The sequence below is a fragment of the Cheilinus undulatus genome, linkage group 21 (assembly GCF_018320785.1).
Source record: "Cheilinus undulatus linkage group 21, ASM1832078v1, whole genome shotgun sequence".
In the NCBI taxonomy this organism is placed as follows: Eukaryota; Metazoa; Chordata; class Actinopteri; order Labriformes; family Labridae; genus Cheilinus; species Cheilinus undulatus.
Window position 1 is genome coordinate 41,933,541 of NC_054885.1, and position 20,686 is coordinate 41,954,226.

Below are 20,686 nucleotides of genomic sequence, written 5' to 3' on the forward strand. Positions count from 1 at the left end.
ACCTGTTTACCTGTTCATCTGTTTACCTGTTCATCTGTTTACCTGTTCACCTGTTCATCTCTTTACCTGTTTACCTGTTTGTCTGTTCACCTGTTTCCCTGTACATCTGTTTACCTGTTCACCTGATTCCCTGTTCACCTGTTTACCTGTTCATCTGTTTACCTGTTCACCTGTTTACCTGTTCACCTGTTTACCTGTTCACCTGTTCATCTCTTTACCTGTTTACCTGGTCTCCTGTTTACCTGTTCATCTGTTTACCTGTTCACCTGTTTACCTGTTCACCTGTTCATCTCTTTACCTGTTTACCTGTTCACCTGTTTACCTGTTCATCTGTTTACCTGTTCACCTGTTTACCTGTTCACCTGTTCATCTCTTTACCTGTTTACCTGTTCACCTGTTTACCTGTACATCTGTTTACCTGTTCACCTGTTTCCCTGTTTACCTCCTCCCCTGTCCACTGCCTCCATATTTCAGCACATTTTCTCCAAGAACACAAAAACCTTTTAGAAAAACAAACATTTTATTCCAGAATCTCAGAGACACACCTGTCCTGAAAATTCCAACACTGTGACAGAAAAGTTTACCAAACTGTGAAATCTTTTTCAAATGTTCTCAGACGTTCTCTGTCTCCGTATAAAGATGTCATCTCTGCTGATGCTTTCATAAAAACTCAAACGTTTGTTCGATCTGGCCGTCAGTGCTGTGTGGATCTGATCCACAGTTCAGTTGTCACTACGGTGGCCTGGAGGGCTCAGACAGAGGAAGAAATCTGTGCATGAACAACGAGCTGCAACAACTATCCGGGCCACCGTAGACTGTCGACCACATCATCATTAGAACATGTGATAGAAATGAAGGTGACCATGAGGAGTGTCTTTGTGATCAGCTGTGACCACATACACAGTATGTGATCCACCAGACTGGAGTGGATTATTGATCATCGGTGTCCAGGATTATTCTGGATTACAGAGAAACAGAAAAAACTGAGGTGCTCTTAAACCTGCTTCCTGTGGTGGTGGGGTCTTATATGTCTATAGAAATGTCAGTGAGGAGCCTGATCCTTGAGAGGGGGGTCTATGTCACACCCCTCCCCCTCCTCCCTGTCGTTTCCAAATAAGAACAAAAAAAAATAAATAAATCAATCTGAAAGCGAGGAAAAAACCACAGGGATGTTTTATGTTAAAGCTCCTCTATATCATTGCTCCATCCACAGGAAACTGGACTTTAGAGAGTCCCAGTAAAACCTGATTCTCAGCCCCCCCCCAACCCATCTCCCTATGGCTAAACTTTGACCCCTGATGACCCCGCTGATCAGAGCTCGTCGTGTCTCTTGGTCAGGTCTTCTCCATAGTTGGTGGCCTGGCTGCCCACAAACATGTTCCAGTTAGCCAGAATCTCCTTCTTGGTTATTTTCTCGTCCTGATTGGTCCAATTAGAGTGGGCGGGGTTAAACGATTATCATTAAAAGGTAAAGAAGAAGACAGAGAGAAAGAGAGAGAAGTGTTAATGATTACACCAAAATTATTCAAGGTAATTATTGTCTCCATGTTAGAGAGCAGACTCAGAAGAAACACTGACAGCTACGTGACATGTGATGGACTTTGATTATAATAATAATAAGTATACTAATAATAATGATAATGATTAAATAATAATAATAATGGTAACACTGATCATAAAAATGAGAATGATAATCAATAATAATAACAATTATGATCATATTTATTAGAATGGCAATAATGATAACGTTGATAATAAAAAAGATAATAATAATGGCAATAAAGATCATAATATTAAAAATAATAATAATAATATTAATAACATAATGGCAATAGTAATAATAATGATAATAATACATTTATCCCAGATATCATAGCATCTCTACAAGGACTTTGAGTTTGTTACCAGTGAGTATATCTGGTGTGTGTCTGCTGTGCACTTCAGTGTATACTTCAGTGTGTAATTCAGAGTGTGTACTTCAGAGTGTACTTCAGTGTGTACCTCAGAGTGTGAACTTCAGAGTGTGTACTTCAGAGTGTATACTTCAGAGCGTACTTCAGAGTGTACTTCAGTGTGTACTTCAGTGTGTACTTTATTGTTTACTTCAGAGTGTGTACTTCAAAGTGTACTTCAGTGTATACTTTAGAGTGTGTATTTCACTGTGTACTTCAGTGTATACTTCAGAGTGTATACTTCAGTGTGTACTTTAGTGTGTACTTCAGAGTGTGTACTTCAGAGTGTGTACTTCAGTGTGTACACATCAGAGTGTACTTCAGTGTGTACTTCAGAGTGTGTACTTCAGTGTGTACTTCAGAATGTACTTCAGAGTGATACTTCAGTGTGTACTTCAGAATGTACTTCAGAGTGTGTACTTCAGTGTGTACACATCAGAGTGTACTTCAGTGTGTACTTCAGAGTGTTTACTTCAGTGTGTACTTCAGAATGTACTTCAGAGTGTGTACTTCAGTGTGTACACATCAGAGTGTACTTCAGTGTGTACTTCAGAGTGTTTACTTCAGTGTGTACTTCAGAATGTACTTCAGAGTGTATACTTCAGTGTGTACTTCAGAGTGTATACTTTAGAGTTTGTACTTCAGAGTGTGTACTTTAGAGGGTGTACCTTGTCCGTGTCGGTCTCGTGGATCAGGTGTGTGGCTTCATTGGCGGCGTGGTCGACCTCTCCAGGTAGAACCCACTGAGCGACCTCATTAGCGTCCAGGTAACCGTCCTGTCACATCATTCATTTATTTAATACTCGAGATAAAAACAGAATCATAATAAACTACAGGTTTATCTACTCTGAGTCTTTTTCTTTCTATTTAATTTCTTTTTTAATTTCTTTACCTTGTTCACGTCTCTGAACTCTGAGAAATGTTTCTTCTCCGTCTGAACCCAATCAGGCTCCGACTCGCCGTTTTCAGGTGTGAACATGTCACCTGTGGAGAAACAAATACGTCAACTCAAGGTCAGGTGACCTTCAGCTGAGGAGAACAGGGGTGGAGACAGTGAAAGAGAGGAAACATACCGATGTATTCGTCTATGTTGATTTTTCCATCGCCGTTTTTATCGATGTCTTCAATTGTTTCCTGGAGGGGAAAAAAGAATCAGGAGCTTAAAGAACAAAAATATATCTGGACTGATTAAAACAGGAGCTGAGTCAGCACTAATTAAATAAAATTAAATAAAACTTAAAAAATAACTAAAATGAAATTTAAAAAAATAAATAAATAAATAAAAAGATTGTAAAAATACTTTAAACTGACCAAAGCAGGACCACTGGCACTTAATTTAACAAAATAAAATAAAATATGAAAATTAATATAAAATAAAATGAAGATTATAAAAACGTTAAACTAATCAAAGCAGAAGCATGAGTCAGAAAGTTATTTAATTGATTAAATTCAAAACCCTAACCACCCATCACTAGAAAAGAATAACTAAATAAGACAATGACATTTATAAAATAAAAACATAATGAACCAGCAGCTACAGTTCAAAAGTAACTAATGCAAAAACAAACAAAACAAATTTGAACCTGCATCAACTCAGGTTTAAACCCACGTAAAGTCAGGTTTGACCCCACAAAAAGTCCGGTTTAAACCCACATTAAGTCAGGTTCAAGCCCACATCAACTCAGGTTCAAACCTACAAAAAGTCAGGTTTAATACCACATAAAGTCAGGATTAAACCCACATAAAGACAGGTTTACATCCACATAAAGTCAGGTTTAAACCCATATCAACTCAGGTTCAAGTCCACAGGTGGAAGGTGGAAGGCCACATAAAGTCAGGATTAACCCACATCAGCTCAGGTTTAAACAAACATCAACTCAGGTATAATCCTATATAAAGTCAGGTTTTAGCACATATTAAGTCAGATTCATACCCACATCACCTCAGGTTTAAACCCACTTAAAGTCAGGTATGAACCCACATAAAGTCAGGTTTACATCCACATAAAGTCAGGATTAAAATAACGTAAAGTCAGGTTTAAACCCACATAAAGTCAGGTTTGAACCCACATTATGTCAGGTTTTAACCCAGATAAAGTCAGGTTTACATCCACATAAAGTCAGGTTTAAACCCACATAAAATCAGGTTGAAACCCACACATACTCAGGTTTAAACCTGCATCAACTCAGGTTTAAACCCACGTAAAGTCAGGTTTGACCCCACATCAAGTCAGGTTTAACCCACATCAACTCAGGTTCAAGCCCACATCAACAGGTTCAAACCTACATAAAGTAAGGTTTAATGCCTGATAAACTCAGGGTTAAACAAATATAAACTACAGGTTTAACCAAAATCAACTCATGTTTAAACCCACATTAACTCAGGTTGAAACCCACATCAACTCAGGTTTAAACCTACATTAAGTCAGGTTTAAGCCCACATTAAGTCAGATTGAGACCCACATCAATTCAGGCTTAAACCCACATAAATTCAGGTTAAAAGCCGTATCAACTCAGGTTCAAACCCATATAAAGTCAGGTTTGAACCCACCTACACTCAGGATTGCATCCACATAAAGTCAGATTTAAACCCACATAAAATCAGGTTGAAACCCACACATACTCAGGTTTAAACCAACATCAACTCAGGTTTAAACCCACGTAAAGTCAGGTTTGAACCCACAAAAAGTCCGGTTTAAACCCACATTATGTCAGGTTCAAGCCCACATCAACTCAGGTTCAAACCTACAAAAAGTCAGGTTTAATACCACATAAAGTCAGGTTTAAACCAATATGAACTCAGGTTTAAACCCACATCAACTCAGGTTGAAACCCACATAAAGTCAGGTTAAAACCAACATCAACTCAGGCTTAAACCTACATTAAGTCAGGTTTAAGCCCACATTAAGTCAGATTGAGACCCACATCAATTCAGGCTTAAACCCACATAAATTCAGGTTAAAAGCCGTATCAACTCAGGTTTAAACCCATATAAAGTCAGGTTTGAACCCACATAAACTCAGGATTGCATCCACACAAAGTCAGATTTAAACCCACATAAAATCAGGTTGAAACCCACATATACTCAGGTTTAAACCAACATCAACTCAGGTTTAAACCCACATGAAATCAGGTTTAAACCCACATAAAGTCAGGTTTAAACCAACATCAACTCAGGTTCAAACCCACATATAGTCAGGTTAAAAACAACATCAACTCAGGGTTAAACCCACATGAAGTCAGGTTTAAACCAACATCAACTCAGGTTTAAACCAACATCAACTCAGGGTTAAACCCACATCAAATCAGGTTTATATCCACATAAGGTCAGGTTTACGTCCACATAAATTCAAGATTAAACCCACATAAAGTCAGGTTTACATCCACATAAAGTCAGGTTTTAACCCATATTAGGTCAGGATTAAACCTGCATGAAGTCAGGTTTACATCCACATAAAGTCAGTTTCAAACCCACATAGAGTCAGGATTAAAACCACATAAAGTCAGGTTTACATCCACATAAAGTCAGGATTAAACCCACATAAAGACAGGTTTACATCCACATAAAGTCAGGTTTAAACCCATATCAACTCAGGTTCAAGTCCACAGGTGGAAGGTGGAAGGCCACATAAAGTCAGGATTAACCCACATCAGCTCAGGTTTAAACAAACATCAACTCAGGTATAATCCTATATAAAGTCAGGTTTTAGCACATATTAAGTCAGATTCATACCCACATCACCTCAGGTTTAAACCCACTTAAAGTCAGGTATGAACCCACATAAAGTCAGGTTTACATCCACATAAAGTCAGGATTAAAATAACGTAAAGTCAGGTTTAAACCCACATAAAGTCAGGTTTGAACCCACATAAAGTCAGGTTTTAACCCAGATAAAGTCAGGTTTACATCCACATAAAGTCAGGTTTAAACCCACATAAAGTCAGGTTAACATCCACATAAAGTCAGGATTAAAATAACGTAAAGTCAGGTTTAAACCCACATAAAGTCAGGTTTGAACCCACATAAAGTCAGGTTTTAACCCAAATAAAGTCAGATTTTCATCCACATAAAGTCAGGTTTAAACCCACTTAAAGTCAGGTTTGAACCCACATAAACTCAGGTTTCAGCAGTCACATAAAGTCAGGATTAAACCCACATCAAGTCAGGTTTAAATCCACATAAAGTCAGGTTTGAACCCACATAAAGTCAGGTTTGCATCCACATAAAGTCAGGTTTAAGCCCACATCAACTCAGGTTTTAACCAACATCAATTCAGGTTTAAACCTACATAAAGTCAGGTTTAAGCCCATATTAAGAGAGATTCATACCCACATAAACTCAGGTTTAAACCCACATAAAGTCAGGTTTGAACCCACATAAAGTCAGGTTTGAACCCACATAAAGTCAGGACTGCATCCACATAAAGTCAGGATTAAACCAACGTAAAGTCAGGTTTACATCCACATGAAGTCAGGTTTTAACCCAGTTAAAGTCAGGTTTACATCCACATAAAGTCAGGTTTAAACCCACATTAAGTCAGGATTAAACCAACGTCAACTCAGGTTTACATCCACATAAAGTCAGGTATTAACCTGGATAAAGTCAGGTTTACATCCACATAAAGTCAGGTTTAAACCCACATAAAGTCAGTATTAAACCCACATAAGGTCAGGATTAAAACCACATAAAGTCAGGTTTAAACACACAAAAAGTCAGGTTTTAACCCACATAAAGTCAGGCTTACATCCACATAAAGTCAGGTTTAAACGCACATCAACTCAGGTTTAAACCCACATAAAGTTAGTTTTAAACCCACAAAGAGTCAGGTTTACATCCACATAAAGTCAGTTTTAAACCCACATGAAGTCAGGTTTACATCCATATAAAGTCTGGTTTAAACCCACCTAAAGTAAGGATTAAACCAACATAAAGTCAGGTTTACATCCACATAAAGTCAGGTTTAAACCCACATAAAGTCAGGTTAACATCCACATAAAGTCAGGATTAAAATAACGTAAAGTCAGGTTTAAACCCACATAAAGTCAGGTTTGAACCCACATAAAGTCAGGTTTTAACCCAAATAAAGTCAGATTTTCATCCACATAAAGTCAGGTTTAACACCCTTTAAAGTCAGGTTTGAACCCACATAAACTCAGGTTTCAGCAGTCACATAAAGTCAGGTTTACATCCACATAAAGTCAGGTTTAAATCCACATAAAGTCAGGTTTGAACCCACATAAAGTCAGGTTTGCATCCACATCAACTCAGGTTTTAACCAACATCAATTCAGGTTTAAACCTACATAAAGTCAGGTTTAAGCCCATATTAAGAGAGATTCATACCCACATAAACTCAGGTTTAAACCCACATAAAGTCAGGTTTGAACCCACATAAAGTCAGGTTTGAACCCACATAAAGTCAGGACTGCATCCACATAAAGTCAGGATTAAACCAACGTAAAGTCAGGTTTACATCCACATGAAGTCAGGTTTTAACCCAGTTAAAGTCAGGTTTACATCCACATAAAGTCAGGTTTAAACCCACATTAAGTCAGGATTAAACCAACATATAGTCAGGTTTACATCCACATAAAGTCAGGTTTTAACCCAGATCAAGTCAGGTTTACATCCACATGAAGTCAGGTTTAAACCCACATAAAGTCAGGATTAAACCAACGTCAACTCAGGTTTACATCCACATAAAGTCAGGTATTAACCCGGATAAAGTCAGGTTTACATCCACATAAAGTCAGGTTTAAACCCACATAAAGTCAGTATTAAACCCACATAAGGTCAGGATTAAAACCACATAAAGTCAGGTTTAAACACACAAAAAGTCAGGTTTTAACCCACATAAAGTCAGGCTTACATCCACATAAAGTCAGGTTTAAACGCACATCAACTCAGGTTTAAACCCACATAAAGTTAGTTTTAAACCCACAAAAAGTCAGGTTTACATCCACATAAAGTCAGTTTTAAACCCACATCAAGTCAGGTTTACATCCATATAAAGTCTGGTTTAAACCCACCTAAAGTAAGGATTAAACCAACATAAAGTCAGGTTTACATCCACATGAAGTCAGGTTTTAACCCAGTTAAAGTCAGGTTTACATCCACATAAAGTCAGGTTTAAACCCACATTAAGTCAGGATTAAACCAACATATAGTCAGGTTTACATCCACATAAAGTCAGGTTTTAACCCAGATCAAGTCAGGTTTACATCCACATGAAGTCAGGTTTAAACCCACATAAAGTCAGGATTAAACCAACGTCAACTCAGGTTTACATCCACATAAAGTCAGGTATTAACCCGGATAAAGTCAGGTTTACATCCACATAAAGTCAGGTTTAAACCCACATAAAGTCAGGATTAAACCCACATAAGGTCAGGATTAAAACCACATAAAGTCAGGTTTAAACACACAAAAAGTCAGGTTTTAACCCACATAAAGTCAGGCTTACATCCACATAAAGTCAGGTTTAAACGCACATCAACTCAGGTTTAAACCCACATAAAGTTAGTTTTAAACCCACAAAAAGTCAGGTTTACATCCACATAAAGTCAGTTTTAAACCCACATCAAGTCAGGTTTACATCCATATAAAGTCTGGTTTAAACCCACCTAAAGTAAGGATTAAACCAACATAAAGTCAGGTTTACATCCACATAAAGTCAGGTTTTAACCCACATAAAGTTAGGTTTACATCCACATAAGGCCAGGTTTAAACCCACATAAAGTCAGGTTTAAACCCAAATAAAGTCAGGATTTAACCCAAATAAAGTCAGGTATACATCCACATAAAGTCAGGTTTTAACCCAGATCAAGTCAGGTTTACTTCCACATAAAGTTAGATTTAAACCCACATAAAGTCAGTATTAAACCCACATAAAGTCAGGTTTACATCCACATAAAGTCAGGATTTAAACCCACATAAAGTCAGGATTAAACCCACATAAGGTCAGGATTAAACCCATATAAAGTCAGGTTTACATCCACATAAAGTCAGGATTAAACCCAAATAAAGTCAGGATTATACCCAAATAAATTCAGGTTTACATCCACATAAAGCCAGGTTTTAACCCAGATCAAGTCAGGTTTACTTCCACATAAAGTTAGATTTAAACCCACATAAAGTCAGGATTAAACCCACATAAAGTCAGGTTTACATCCACATAAAGTTAGATTTAAACCCACATAAAGTCTGGATTAAACCCACATAAAGTCAGGTTTACACCCACATGAAGTTAGGTTCAAACCCTTCCCAGAGAGCAGCCTATACCTGCACCACTACGTCTCTCATGTAGTCGAACTCTTCGGGATGGAGAAATGCTTTGAACTCGTCTCGTGTGGCGATGCCATCTCTGTCTCTGTCGGCCATCTTGAATCTCCTCTCATCGCGAGTCAGCATGGATTTATAAGTGGCTTTGTCGTCAATATCGTCAAACTCCTCGTCTGCAGAGGAAACATCAATGTTTAGCTTTAAAGGGTTCAGATTTTAGTTTTTTTCTAATAACTTCATGATCTGGTCTCTGTGGTCCCGGGAGGGCCAGGACCAAATAGGAAATCTGAATGTTAGGATTATTTTAACAAAATAAAAGCAGATGAAAACCTGTTTACCATAGCAGCAAAACCTACGGTCCCAGACAACCGCTATTAGTGATGTTAAGATTTTAATTTACAGAAACCAAACAAACTCCTGCAAATTTTCTACACTGAACCACAACATTGAAAATCTTTGGAGAAGAGTGTTAAACCATCCTTAGCAGCAGAACCCAGACTAAAACGTGTATGAGAGTTACCCAGGTAATATCCATAGGTGGTGTTCTTGTACTCCTCCCAGCTGATCTTTCTGTCCTGGTTCTTGTCATAGTCGTTCCAGTGTTTGTTCACGTTCTCCTCGATGTACCTCCTCTGCCTGTGTTTGATCCAGTAGTGCAGCTCAGAGTGGCTCACAAAGCCGTCTTTATCAGTGTCGATACGATCCACAATCTTCCTACAGAAAGACAATAAAGGGTTAAACCCACCAGGGTCACTACCATCAGCTGATTCTACAGAGACAATAAAGGGTTAAACCCACCAGGGTCACTACCATCAGCTGATTCTACAGAGACAATAAATAATAATAATAATAATAATAATAATATCTTGAATTTATAAAGCGACTTTCAAGAAACCCAAGGACGCTTTACAGGAACTCATAGACATGGACAAACTATGTGAGGGGTAGGATGAGTGTGAGGGCTGGTTTAGGGAAGACTGTAGGCTGTGGTGAACAGCGGGACTTGATAGGGAGCCAGTGGAGGTGGATGAGGGTCGGGGTGATGTGTTGCCAGGGTCTAGTGCGGGTGAGAACTCTAGCTGCAGAGTTTTGGACGTACTGAAGCCTGTCCAGGGTTTTGCTGGGAACTCCAGACAGGACTCCATTACAGTAGTGCAGGCGGGAGGTTATGAAAGCATGAATGAGTGTTTCAGCCACAGAATCAGGGAGTGATGGTCGGAGTCTGGAGATGTTCTTGAGATGATAGAAGGCAGATTTGGTGACAGACTTTATGTGGGACTGGAAGGAGAGGGTGGAGTCCAGGATGACGCCCTGGTTTCGGACCTCGGAGGACGGACAGATGGAGGTCCCGTCCACATGGAGCATGAGGTCTCCAACCTTCTGCAGCAGCGCTTTGGGGGCCACCACCATGAGCTCTGTTTTATTGCTGTTGAGTTTGAGCTGGTTAGAGGTCATCCAGGCTTTGACGTCATGGAGGCAGTTTACCAGGGAGTGGGGAGGGAGCTGAGTGGATGGTTTGGTGCTGAGATAGAGTTGGGTGTCATCTGCATAAGAGTGGAAGCTGAGACCGTGTTTGTGAATAATCTGTCCAAGGGGAAGCATGTAGATGGTGAAAAGGAGAGGTCCAAGAACAGAGCCTTGAGGCACGCCCTGGTTAACTGGGGCGGGGGATGAGTGAGAGGTGCCGATGGTAACAAACTGTTTTCTTTGTGAGAGATATGAGTGAAACCAGGAGAGAGCTGTACCAGTGATGCCAAGATGGTGAGACAGACAGTGGAGGAGGATGGTGTGGGATATTGTGTCGAAGGCAGCGGTTAGGTCAAGGAGGATGAGGAGGCTGATGTGTCCAGAATCTGCAGCTGTGAGGAGGTCATTGGTTATTTTGATAAGGGCGGTCTCAGTGCTGTGGCGAGTGTGAAATCCTGATTGAAGAGGTTCATGGAGCTCATGGTTGGACATGTGTTGCTAGAGTTGGGCAGCGACTGCTTTTTCGAGAATTTTGCTGATGAAGGGAAGGTTGGAGATCGGTCAATAGTTGGAGAGGTCCTCCGGGTCTGACCCAGGCTTGTTGATGATGGGGGTTACTGAGGCAGTTTTGAAGGATGAGGGGACAGTTCCAGATGATAATGAGGTGTTGATGATGTCTACCATGATGGGGCACAGAACAGACAGAGATGCTTTCACCAGTGGTGTGGGCATGGGGTCGAGGGAGCAGGTGGATGCCTTGGCCTTCTTGACCCATTTAAAGGGTTAATAAAGGGTTAAACCCACCAGGGTCATTGTTCTATTATTCTCTGTTGTCAGTTAAACAGGATCAAATCTGATTAAATAGGTTTTGATCTTAACGAGGCATTCCTACTTTATTTAAGGTTTAATCAGAGAAACACTGACAACAAAGATGATGAAGGTGAATGTGACCTACGCCAGCCTCTCTTTGCTCTCCTCAGGGGTCAGCTGATCAAATGTCTTCGCCTCCTCCTTTCCCAGGAATGCTTCATGGTCATACTGGAAACCATGGCCGTCATCATGGGCGTGGTCACTGAGGTCGGCATGGCGATGGACACGTTTCTCCTGAGCAGGGACAGCGAGGGCTACAGTGGCCCAGACGCTGAGCCACGCTAACGATGTCAGCAGCTTCATCGTGAACTGATGAAGAGGAAGCACAGAGGAAAATAATTATAAATGAATACCTGAAAATATTAGGCTCATTGGATTTAATTTAAACATTAGATACTAAAATAAACTAGAGTTTAAAAAAGAGGAGGCTGGGGTGGAGGAGGTGGAGCTTTAGTCTATAAAGGAGGAGGCTGGGGTGGAGGAGGTGGAGCTTTGGTTTATAAAAGAGGAGGCTGGGGTGGAGGAGGTGGAGCTTTGGTCAATAAAGGAGGAGGCTGGGGTGGAGGAGGGGGAGCTTTAGTCTATAAAGGAGGAGGCTGGGGTGGAGGAGGTGGAGCTTTGGTCTATAAAGGAGGAGGCTGGGGTGGAGGAGGTGGAGCTTTAGTCTCTTAAAGAGGAGGCTGGGGTGAAGGAGATGGAGCTTTGGTCTAGAAAGGAGGAGGCTAGGGTGGAGGAGGTGGAGCTTTGGTCTATAAAGGAGGAGGCTGGGGTGGAGGAGGTGGAGCTTTGGTCTATAAAGGAGGAGGCTGGGGTGGAGGAGGTGGAGCTTTAGTCTATAAAGGAGGAGGCTGGGGTGGAGAAGGTGGAGCTTTGGTCTAGAAAGGAGGAGGCTGGGGTGGAGGAGGTGGAGCTTTGGTTTATAAAGGAGGAGGCTGGGGTGGAGGAGATGAAGCTTTGGTCTATAAAGGAGGAGGCTGGGGTGGAGGAGGTGGAGCTTTGGTCTATAAAGGAGGAGGCTGGGGTGGAGGAGGTGGAGCTTTGGTTTATAAAGGAGGAGGCTGGGGTGGAGGAGGTGGAGCTTTGGTCAATAAAGGAGGAGGCTGGGGTGGAGGAGGTGGAGCTTTAGTCTATAAAAGAGGAGGCTGGGGTGGAGGAGGTGGAGCTTTGGTCTATAAAGGAGGAGGCTGGGGTGGAGGAGGTGGAGCTTTGGTCTATAAAGGAGGAGGCTAGGGTGCAGGAGGTGGAGCTTTGGTCTATAAAGGAGGAGGCTGGGGTGGAGGAGGTGGAGCTTTAATCTATAGAGGAGGAGGCTGGGGTGGAGGAGGTGGAGCTTTAGTCTATAAAGGAGGAGGCTGGGGTGGAGGAGGTGGAGCTTTAGTCTATAAAGGAGGAGGCTGGGGTGGAGGAGGTGGAGCTTTGGTCTATAAAGGAGGAGGCTGGGGTGGAGGAGGTGGAGCTTTGGTCTATAAAGGAGGAGGCTGGGGTGGAGGAGGTGGAGCTTTAGTCTATAAAGGAGGAGGCTGGGGTGGAGGAGGTGGAGCTTTGGTCTATAAAGGAGGAGGCTGGGGTGGAGGAGGTGGAGCTTTGGTCTATAAAGGAGGAGGCTGGGGTGGAGGAGGTGGAGCTTTGGTCTATAAAGGAGGAGGCTGGGGTGGAGGAGGTGGAGCTTTAGTCTATAAAGGAGGAGGCTGGGGTGGAGAAGGTGGAGCTTTGGTCTAGAAAGGAGGAGGCTGGGGTGGAGGAGGTGGAGCTTTAGTCTATAAAGGAGGAGGCTGGGGTGGAGGAGGTGGAGCTTTGGTTTATAAAAGAGGAGGCTGGGGTGGAGGAGGTGGAGCTTTGGTCAATAAAGGAGGAGGCTGGGGTGGAGGAGGTGGAGCTTTAGTCTATAAAGGAGGAGGCTGGGGTGGAGGAGGTGGAGCTTTGGTCTATAAAGGAGGAGGCTGGGGTGGAGGAGGTGGAGCTTTAGTCTCTTAAAGAGGAGGCTGGGGTGAAGGAGATGGAGCTTTGGTCTAGAAAGGAGGAGGCTAGGGTGGAGGAGGTGGAGCTTTGGTCTATAAAGGAGGAGGCTGGGGTGGAGGAGGTGGAGCTTTGGTCTATAAAGGAGGAGGCTGGGGTGGAGGAGGTGGAGCTTTAGTCTATAAAGGAGGAGGCTGGGGTGGAGAAGGTGGAGCTTTGGTCTAGAAAGGAGGAGGCTGGGGTGGAGGAGGTGGAGCTTTGGTTTATAAAGGAGGAGGCTGGGGTGGAGGAGATGAAGCTTTGGTCTATAAAGGAGGAGGCTGGGGTGGAGGAGGTGGAGCTTTGGTCTATAAAGGAGGAGGCTGGGGTGGAGGAGGTGGAGCTTTGGTTTATAAAGGAGGAGGCTGGGGTGGAGGAGGTGGAGCTTTGGTCAATAAAGGAGGAGGCTGGGGTGGAGGAGGTGGAGCTTTAGTCTATAAAAGAGGAGGCTGGGGTGGAGGAGGTGGAGCTTTGGTCTCTAAAAGAGGAGGCTGGGGTGAAGGAGGTGGAGCTTTGGTCTATAAAGGAGGAGGCTAGGGTGCAGGAGGTGGAGCTTTGGTCTATAAAGGAGGAGGCTGGGGTGGAGGAGGTGGAGCTTTAATCTATAGAGGAGGAGGCTGGGGTGGAGGAGGTGGAGCTTTAGTCTATAAAGGAGGAGGCTGGGGTGGAGGAGGTGGAGCTTTAGTCTATAAAGGAGGAGGCTGGGGTGGAGGAGGTGGAGCTTTGGTCTATAAAGGAGGAGGCTGGGGTGGAGGAGGTGGAGCTTTGGTCTATAAAGGAGGAGGCTGGGGTGGAGGAGGTGGAGCTTTAGTCTATAAAGGAGGAGGCTGGGGTGGAGGAGGTGGAGCTTTGGTCTATAAAGGAGGAGGCTGGGGTGGAGGAGGTGGAGCTTTGGTCTATAAAGGAGGAGGCTGGGGTGGAGGAGGTGGAGCTTTGGTCTATAAAGGAGGAGGCTGGGGTGGAGGAGGTGGAGCTTTAGTCTATAAAGGAGGAGGCTGGGGTGGAGAAGGTGGAGCTTTGGTCTAGAAAGGAGGAGGCTGGGGTGGAGGAGGTGGAGCTTTGGTTTATAAAGGAGGAGGCTGGGGTGGAGGAGATGAAGCTTTGGTCTATAAAGGAGGAGGCTGGGGTGGAGGAGGTGGAGCTTTGGTCTATAAAGGAGGAGGCTGGGGTGGAGGAGGTGGAGCTTTGGTTTATAAAGGAGGAGGCTGGGGTGGAGGAGGTGGAGCTTTGGTCAATAAAGGAGGAGGCTGGGGTGGAGGAGGTGGAGCTTTAGTCTATAAAAGAGGAGGCTGGGGTGGAGGAGGTGGAGCTTTGGTCTCTAAAAGAGGAGGCTGGGGTGAAGGAGGTGGAGCTTTGGTCTATAAAGGAGGAGGCTAGGGTGCAGGAGGTGGAGCTTTGGTCTATAAAGGAGGAGGCTGGGGTGGAGGAGGTGGAGCTTTAATCTATAGAGGAGGAGGCTGGGGTGGAGGAGGTGGAGCTTTAGTCTATAAAGGAGGAGGCTGGGGTGGAGGAGGTGGAGCTTTAGTCTATAAAGGAGGAGGCTGGGGTGGAGGAGGTGGAGCTTTGGTCTATAAAGGAGGAGGCTGGGGTGGAGGAGGTGGAGCTTTGGTCTATAAAGGAGGAGGCTGGGGTGGAGGAGGTGGAGCTTTAGTCTATAAAGGAGGAGGCTGGGGTGGAGGAGGTGGAGCTTTGGTCTATAAAGGAGGAGGCTGGGGTGGAGGAGGTGGAGCTTTGGTCTATAAAGGAGGAGGCTGGGGTGGAGGAGGTGGAGCTTTGGTCTATAAAGGAGGAGGTTGGGGTGGAGGAGGTGGAGCTTTGGTCTATAAAGGAGGAGGCTGGGGTGGAGGAGGTGGAGCTTTGGTCTATAAAGGAGGAGGCTGGGGTGGAGGAGGTGGAGCTTTGGTCTATAAAGGAGGAGGCTGGGGTGGAGGAGGTGGAGCTTTGGTTTATAAAGGAGGAGGTTGGGGTGGAGGAGGTGGAGCTTTGGTCAATAAAGGAGGAGGCTGGGGTGGAGGAGGTGGAGCTTTAGTCTATAAAGGAGGAGGCTGGGGTGGAGGAGGTGGAGCTTTGGTCTATAAAAGAGGAGGCTGGGGTGGAGGAGGTGGAGCTTTGGTCTCTAAAAGAGGAGGTTGGGGTGAAGGAGGTGGAGCTTTGGTCTATAAAGGAGGAGGCTGGGGTGGAGGAGGTGGAGCTTTGGTCTATAAAGGAGGAGGCTGGGGTGGAGGAGGTGGAGCTTTGGTCTATAAAGGAGGAGGCTGGGGTGGAGGAGGTGGAGCTTTAGTCTATAAAGGAGGAGGCTGGGGTGGAGGAGGTGGAGCTTTTGTCTATAAAGGAGGAGGCTGGGGTGGAGGAGGTGGAGCTTTAGTCTATAAAGGAGGAGGCTGGGGTGGAGGAGGTGGAGCTTTAGTCTATAAAGGAGGAGGCTGGGGTGGAGGAGGTGGAGCTTTTGTCTATAAAGGAGGAGGCTGGGGTGGAGGAGGTGGAGCTTTAGTCTATAAAGGAGGAGGCTGGGGTGGAGGACGTGGAGCTTTAGTCTATGAAGGAGGAGGCTGGGGTGGAGGAGGTGGAGCTTTGGTCTATAAAGGAGGAGGCTGGGGTGGAGGAGGTGGAGCTTTGGTCTATAAAGGAGGAGGCTGGGGTGGAGGAGGTGGAGCTTTGGTCTATAAAGGAGGAGGTTGGGGTTAAGGAGGTGGAGCTTTGGTCTATAAAGGAGGAGGCTGGGGTGGAGGAGGTGGAGCTTTGGTCTATAAAGGAGGAGGCTGGGGTGGAGGAGGTGGAGCTTTGGTCTATAAAGGAGGAGGCTGGGGTGGAGGAGGTGGAGCTTTGGTTTATAAAGGAGGAGGTTGGGGTGGAGGAGGTGGAGCTTTGGTCAATAAAGGAGGAGGCTGGGGTGGAGGAGGTGGAGCTTTAGTCTATAAAGGAGGAGGCTGGGGTGGAGGAGGTGGAGCTTTGGTCTCTAAAAGAGGAGGCTGGGGTGAAGGAGGTGGAGCTTTGGTCTATAAAGGAGGAGGCTAGGGTGGAGGAGGTGGAGCTTTGGTCTATAAAGGAGGAGGCTGGGGTGGAGGAGGTGGAGCTTTGGTCTATAAAGGAGGAGGCTGGGGTGGAGGAGGTGGAGCTTTAGTCCATAAAGGAGGAGGCTGGGGTGGAGAAGGTGGAGCTTTGGTCTAGAAAGGAGGAGGCTGGGGTGGAGGAGGTGGAGCTTTGGTCTATAAAGGAGGAGGCTGGGGTGGAGGAGATGAAGCTTTAGTCTATAAAGGAGGAGGCTGGGGTGGAGGAGGTGGAGCTTTGGTTTATAAAAGAGGAGGCTGGGGTGGAGGAGGTGGAGCTTTGGTCAATAAAGGAGGAGGCTGGGGTGGAGGAGGGGGAGCTTTAGTCTATAAAGGAGGAGGCTGGGGTGGAGGAGGTGGAGCTTTGGTCTATAAAGGAGGAGGCTGGGGTGGAGGAGGTGGAGCTTTAGTCTCTTAAAGAGGAGGCTGGGGTGAAGGAGATGGAGCTTTGGTCTAGAAAGGAGGAGGCTAGGGTGGAGGAGGTGGAGCTTTGGTCTATAAAGGAGGAGGCTGGGGTGGAGGAGGTGGAGCTTTGGTCTATAAAGGAGGAGGCTGGGGTGGAGGAGGTGGAGCTTTAGTCTATAAAGGAGGAGGCTGGGGTGGAGAAGGTGGAGCTTTGGTCTAGAAAGGAGGAGGCTGGGGTGGAGGAGGTGGAGCTTTGGTTTATAAAGGAGGAGGCTGGGGTGGAGGAGATGAAGCTTTAGTCTATAAAGGAGGAGGCTGGGGTGGAGGAGGTGGAGCTTTGGTCTATAAAGGAGGAGGCTGGGGTGGAGGAGGTGGAGCTTTGGTTTATAAAGGAGGAGGCTGGGGTGGAGGAGGTGGAGCTTTGGTTTATAAAGGAGGAGGCTGGGGTGGAGGAGGTGGAGCTTTGGTCTATAAAGGAGGAGGCTGGGGTGGAGGAGGTGGAGCTTTGGTCTATAAAGGAGGAGGCTGGGGTGGAGGAGGTGGAGCTTTGGTCTATAAAAGAGGAGGCTGGGGTGGAGGAGGTGGAGCTTTGGTCTCTAAAAGAGGAGGTTGGGGTGAAGGAGGTGGAGCTTTGGTCTATAAAGGAGGAGGCTAGGGTGGAGGAGGTGGAGCTTTGGTCTATAAAGGAGGAGGCTGGGGTGGAGGAGGTGGAGCTTTGGTCTATAAAGGAGGAGGCTGGGGTGGAGGAGGTGGAGCTTTGGTCTATAAAGGAGGAGGCTGGGGTGGAGGAGGTGGAGCTTTTGTCTATAAAGGAGGAGGTTGGGCTGGAGGAGGTGGAGCTTTGGTCTATAAAGGAGGAGGCTGGGGAGGAGGAGGTGGAGCTTTGGTCTATTAAAGAGGAGGCTGGGGTGGAGGAGGTGGAGCTTTAGTCTATAAAGGAGGAGGCTAGGGTGGTTGAGCATGAATGAAGCAGGGGTTACTGAGAAGGACGTATATATGTATAAATACACTGCTTTGTTCAGAGAAAGAACTGTGATTGGCTGTGGGAGCTGGGCTGAGACGATTATGATCAGCTGACCGTCAGCTGATCCCTGCTGGCCGCTATCATGTCCTCTGTGAACTAACCCTTAGCATCATTAGCAGTGATTTAAATCATAGAATAAATGAATAAATACTAATGATAACTAGAAAAGCACTGAGAGAGTGCAGACCTCCTCCATCAGCTCTGTCTCCTAATAGTACAGCAGTGATCCGAATCACTCCCAAAATCTAATCAGTTCTTCCTTATGCCATTTCTGATATTTCCTGAAAATTTCATCAAAATCCGTCCATGACATTTGAGTTATGTTGCTAACAAACTCACCCTGCCGATCACATGACCTCATTGGCGGAGGTCATAATCCCAAATTAATTTATGAGTTTCTGAATAACCCTAGACCTGTAGATGGTTTACTGAATCTGGTCTCCTCTAAATCCTGGTTTCATTAATTAGTAACAGTGGAGACGGTCTGATCTGGTTTAAGGTTTTGTAAATCCCTGATGTTAGGGACCTGGTAACGTTGAACTGAGGTTTTTTTTTAAAGCTGACGGTCTAACTCTTTTTTGGACTGAACTGTTGCCAGCAGTATTCTGCAGTTCTTCCCTATGGAGGAGCCTGATCAGGTCCAGGGAGGCTGATCAGGTCCAGGGAGCCTGATCAGGTCCAGGGAGCCTGATCAGGTCCAGGGAGGCTGATCAGGTTCAGGGCTCCATCCTCCCCTGAAGTCCTCCATGATTAAATAAACTGAAGAATAATTTTAATCATTAATCAGAAACATCAGGAAACGTCATCAAACTCTGGACAAAAATATTCAGACATTCTTCTCTTTCCTGTTAAACATCCTGATTAAATATTCGTAGGTTTATTAAAGCTTTTGTCCTCTGTCATTATTGATCCCTGATAGATTATCTCTCCCACAGTCTGATCAATAACATGATCAGGTTTCTATCTCTTGCTTATTGACAAACTATTTATCATTAGTCAGCCTTGTATCCTGATCCTTAGTCTTTAAGAGATTCTAACATCAAAATCAGAGTTTAGATCAATAAATGATCCTGGAGTGATCAATGAGGATGAATACCAGGAGTCTCTATCACTGAACGATAGAAACACAGACAGATAGATAGATAGAAAGATAGATAGATTATTAAATAAAACTTAGAAAATCTTAAGTAAAAGGCGGAGGATTTATACGACCTGCAGGGAAACACGAGGGTACTTTCTGACCTCTTCCAGTTAAAACATTCAGATTAAAACATCTGTAGTTTACCAGATTAGACTCGGTCTGTCACACTTTAATCTCTAATTTCACTTAAACCTTAAGATTAAATTTTAAATGAATCCGGACTCACCGCTCCTCCTCCAGTCTCCCTCTGATCGGATCAGTCCGCGTTGGCACTCTGTCTCTTTAAATATCTACGTTAGGGGGGGCGGGACTTCTCCTTCAGACAACCAATGTCCACCAGCTCCACGGAGATTCTGACCAATGAGAAGTAGTCAAATATATACGCTCTGATTGGCTGTCAACCGCCACGTTGTCACGTAGATGCATCAGTCAGTAATTCAAGGGATGGACTCTCCCGCCCAAAAGAGGAATGTTCCAACATGATTTTATATTAAATAGAGACATTAACAACCTGAGGAGGAATGTTCCAACATGATTTTATATTAAATAGAGACATTAACAACCTGAGGAGGAATGTTCCAACATGATTTTATATTAAATAGAGACATTAACAACCTGAGGAGGAATGTTCCAACATAAATTTAAATACAAATATAGACATTCAAAATATGGTTAAATTGTGATTAAATTATGAAAATTAAAGGCCCATTCTTAATAAAAATATTCAATCAACATTATTTAATATTGAATAATGAAATCTAACATTTTAAATACAATTATTAAAATCAACAATATCGTTCAATGAATTATTCTCTCTTTTCCACAAATGATCATTTTTTTCCTCCTTAATTTCTCTGTGGCTCATATGAATATTTTGTCATAAATTTGTCTTCTGTAATAAAGTTACATATTTATGTATTTATTAGATCTAATTGTGACTGAATCACAGTAAAACTGGTTAATTCACCAGAAAGATACTGAGCCACACATTTAAAATAGCAGACAAAACATAAAAATAGTCAGTGCAGTCATTTTAATGATAGAGAGGCCCCAACACAGGCTTCATCTAAAACCAATCACAATGAGCCATCTAAATATTCTAAATCATCTTTTTAACTTAGAAAAGGAGAGAGCAGGACAGAACCAACTCAAAGCTCACTGTTTAGCAGTTTTACATCCAGATATCTGAGGTCTGACACGCCAACGTTTAATTTTGACATCATTTACAATACAATACAATACAATACAAGAACTTTATCCATCCTGAAGGGAAATTCAGTCGCCTGGGAGTCTCATCTGTTTACTGTAGAATTATACAGTCTAATAGCTGATGGTATGAAAGAGTTTCTAAATCTTTCTGTCCTGCAGCGCAGGGATCGGAGCCGTCCACCACCGTTGTTTCTTTGCTCACTGAGGCAGATATGAAGTGGACGATCCATGTTTCTCAGAATGGCCTCAACCTTGCTCTCTCCACCTCATCCTCCAATGAGTTCAGCTTGACTCGG

General features: G+C 44.1%; 1 protein-coding gene across 1 annotated transcript; it reads right to left on the bottom strand.

The window, feature by feature from the left end:
* Nucleotides 1-507: 507 nt before the first annotated feature.
* On the bottom strand, nt 508-19,452 carry rcn3 (reticulocalbin 3, EF-hand calcium binding domain). The gene is made up of 8 exons (XM_041816936.1): nt 19,408-19,452; nt 11,655-11,878; nt 9,753-9,946; nt 9,233-9,405; nt 3,026-3,086; nt 2,845-2,936; nt 2,621-2,728; nt 508-1,419 (listed from the first exon to the last, which is right to left on the bottom strand). The coding sequence occupies exons 2-8, from the start codon at nt 11,870-11,872 to the stop codon at nt 1,312-1,314; spliced, it is 954 nt and encodes a 317-aa protein (XP_041672870.1). The 5' UTR covers nt 11,873-11,878; nt 19,408-19,452; the 3' UTR covers nt 508-1,311.
* Nucleotides 19,453-20,686: the final 1,234 nt, after the last annotated feature.

Bases quoted from the DNA above. Each gene is read 5' to 3' on its own strand.
- rcn3 (XM_041816936.1), bottom strand. From the start codon at position 11,872: ATGAAGCTGCTGACATCGTTAGCGTGGCTCAGCGTCTGGGCCACTGTA. The intron at 2,937-3,025 runs GTATGTTTCCTC...GTTTCTCCACAG, and splicing joins CAACATAGACGAATACATCG to GTGACATGTTCACACCTGAA. The intron at 2,729-2,844 runs GTAAAGAAATTA...ATGATGTGACAG, and splicing joins AGTTCAGAGACGTGAACAAG to GACGGTTACCTGGACGCTAA.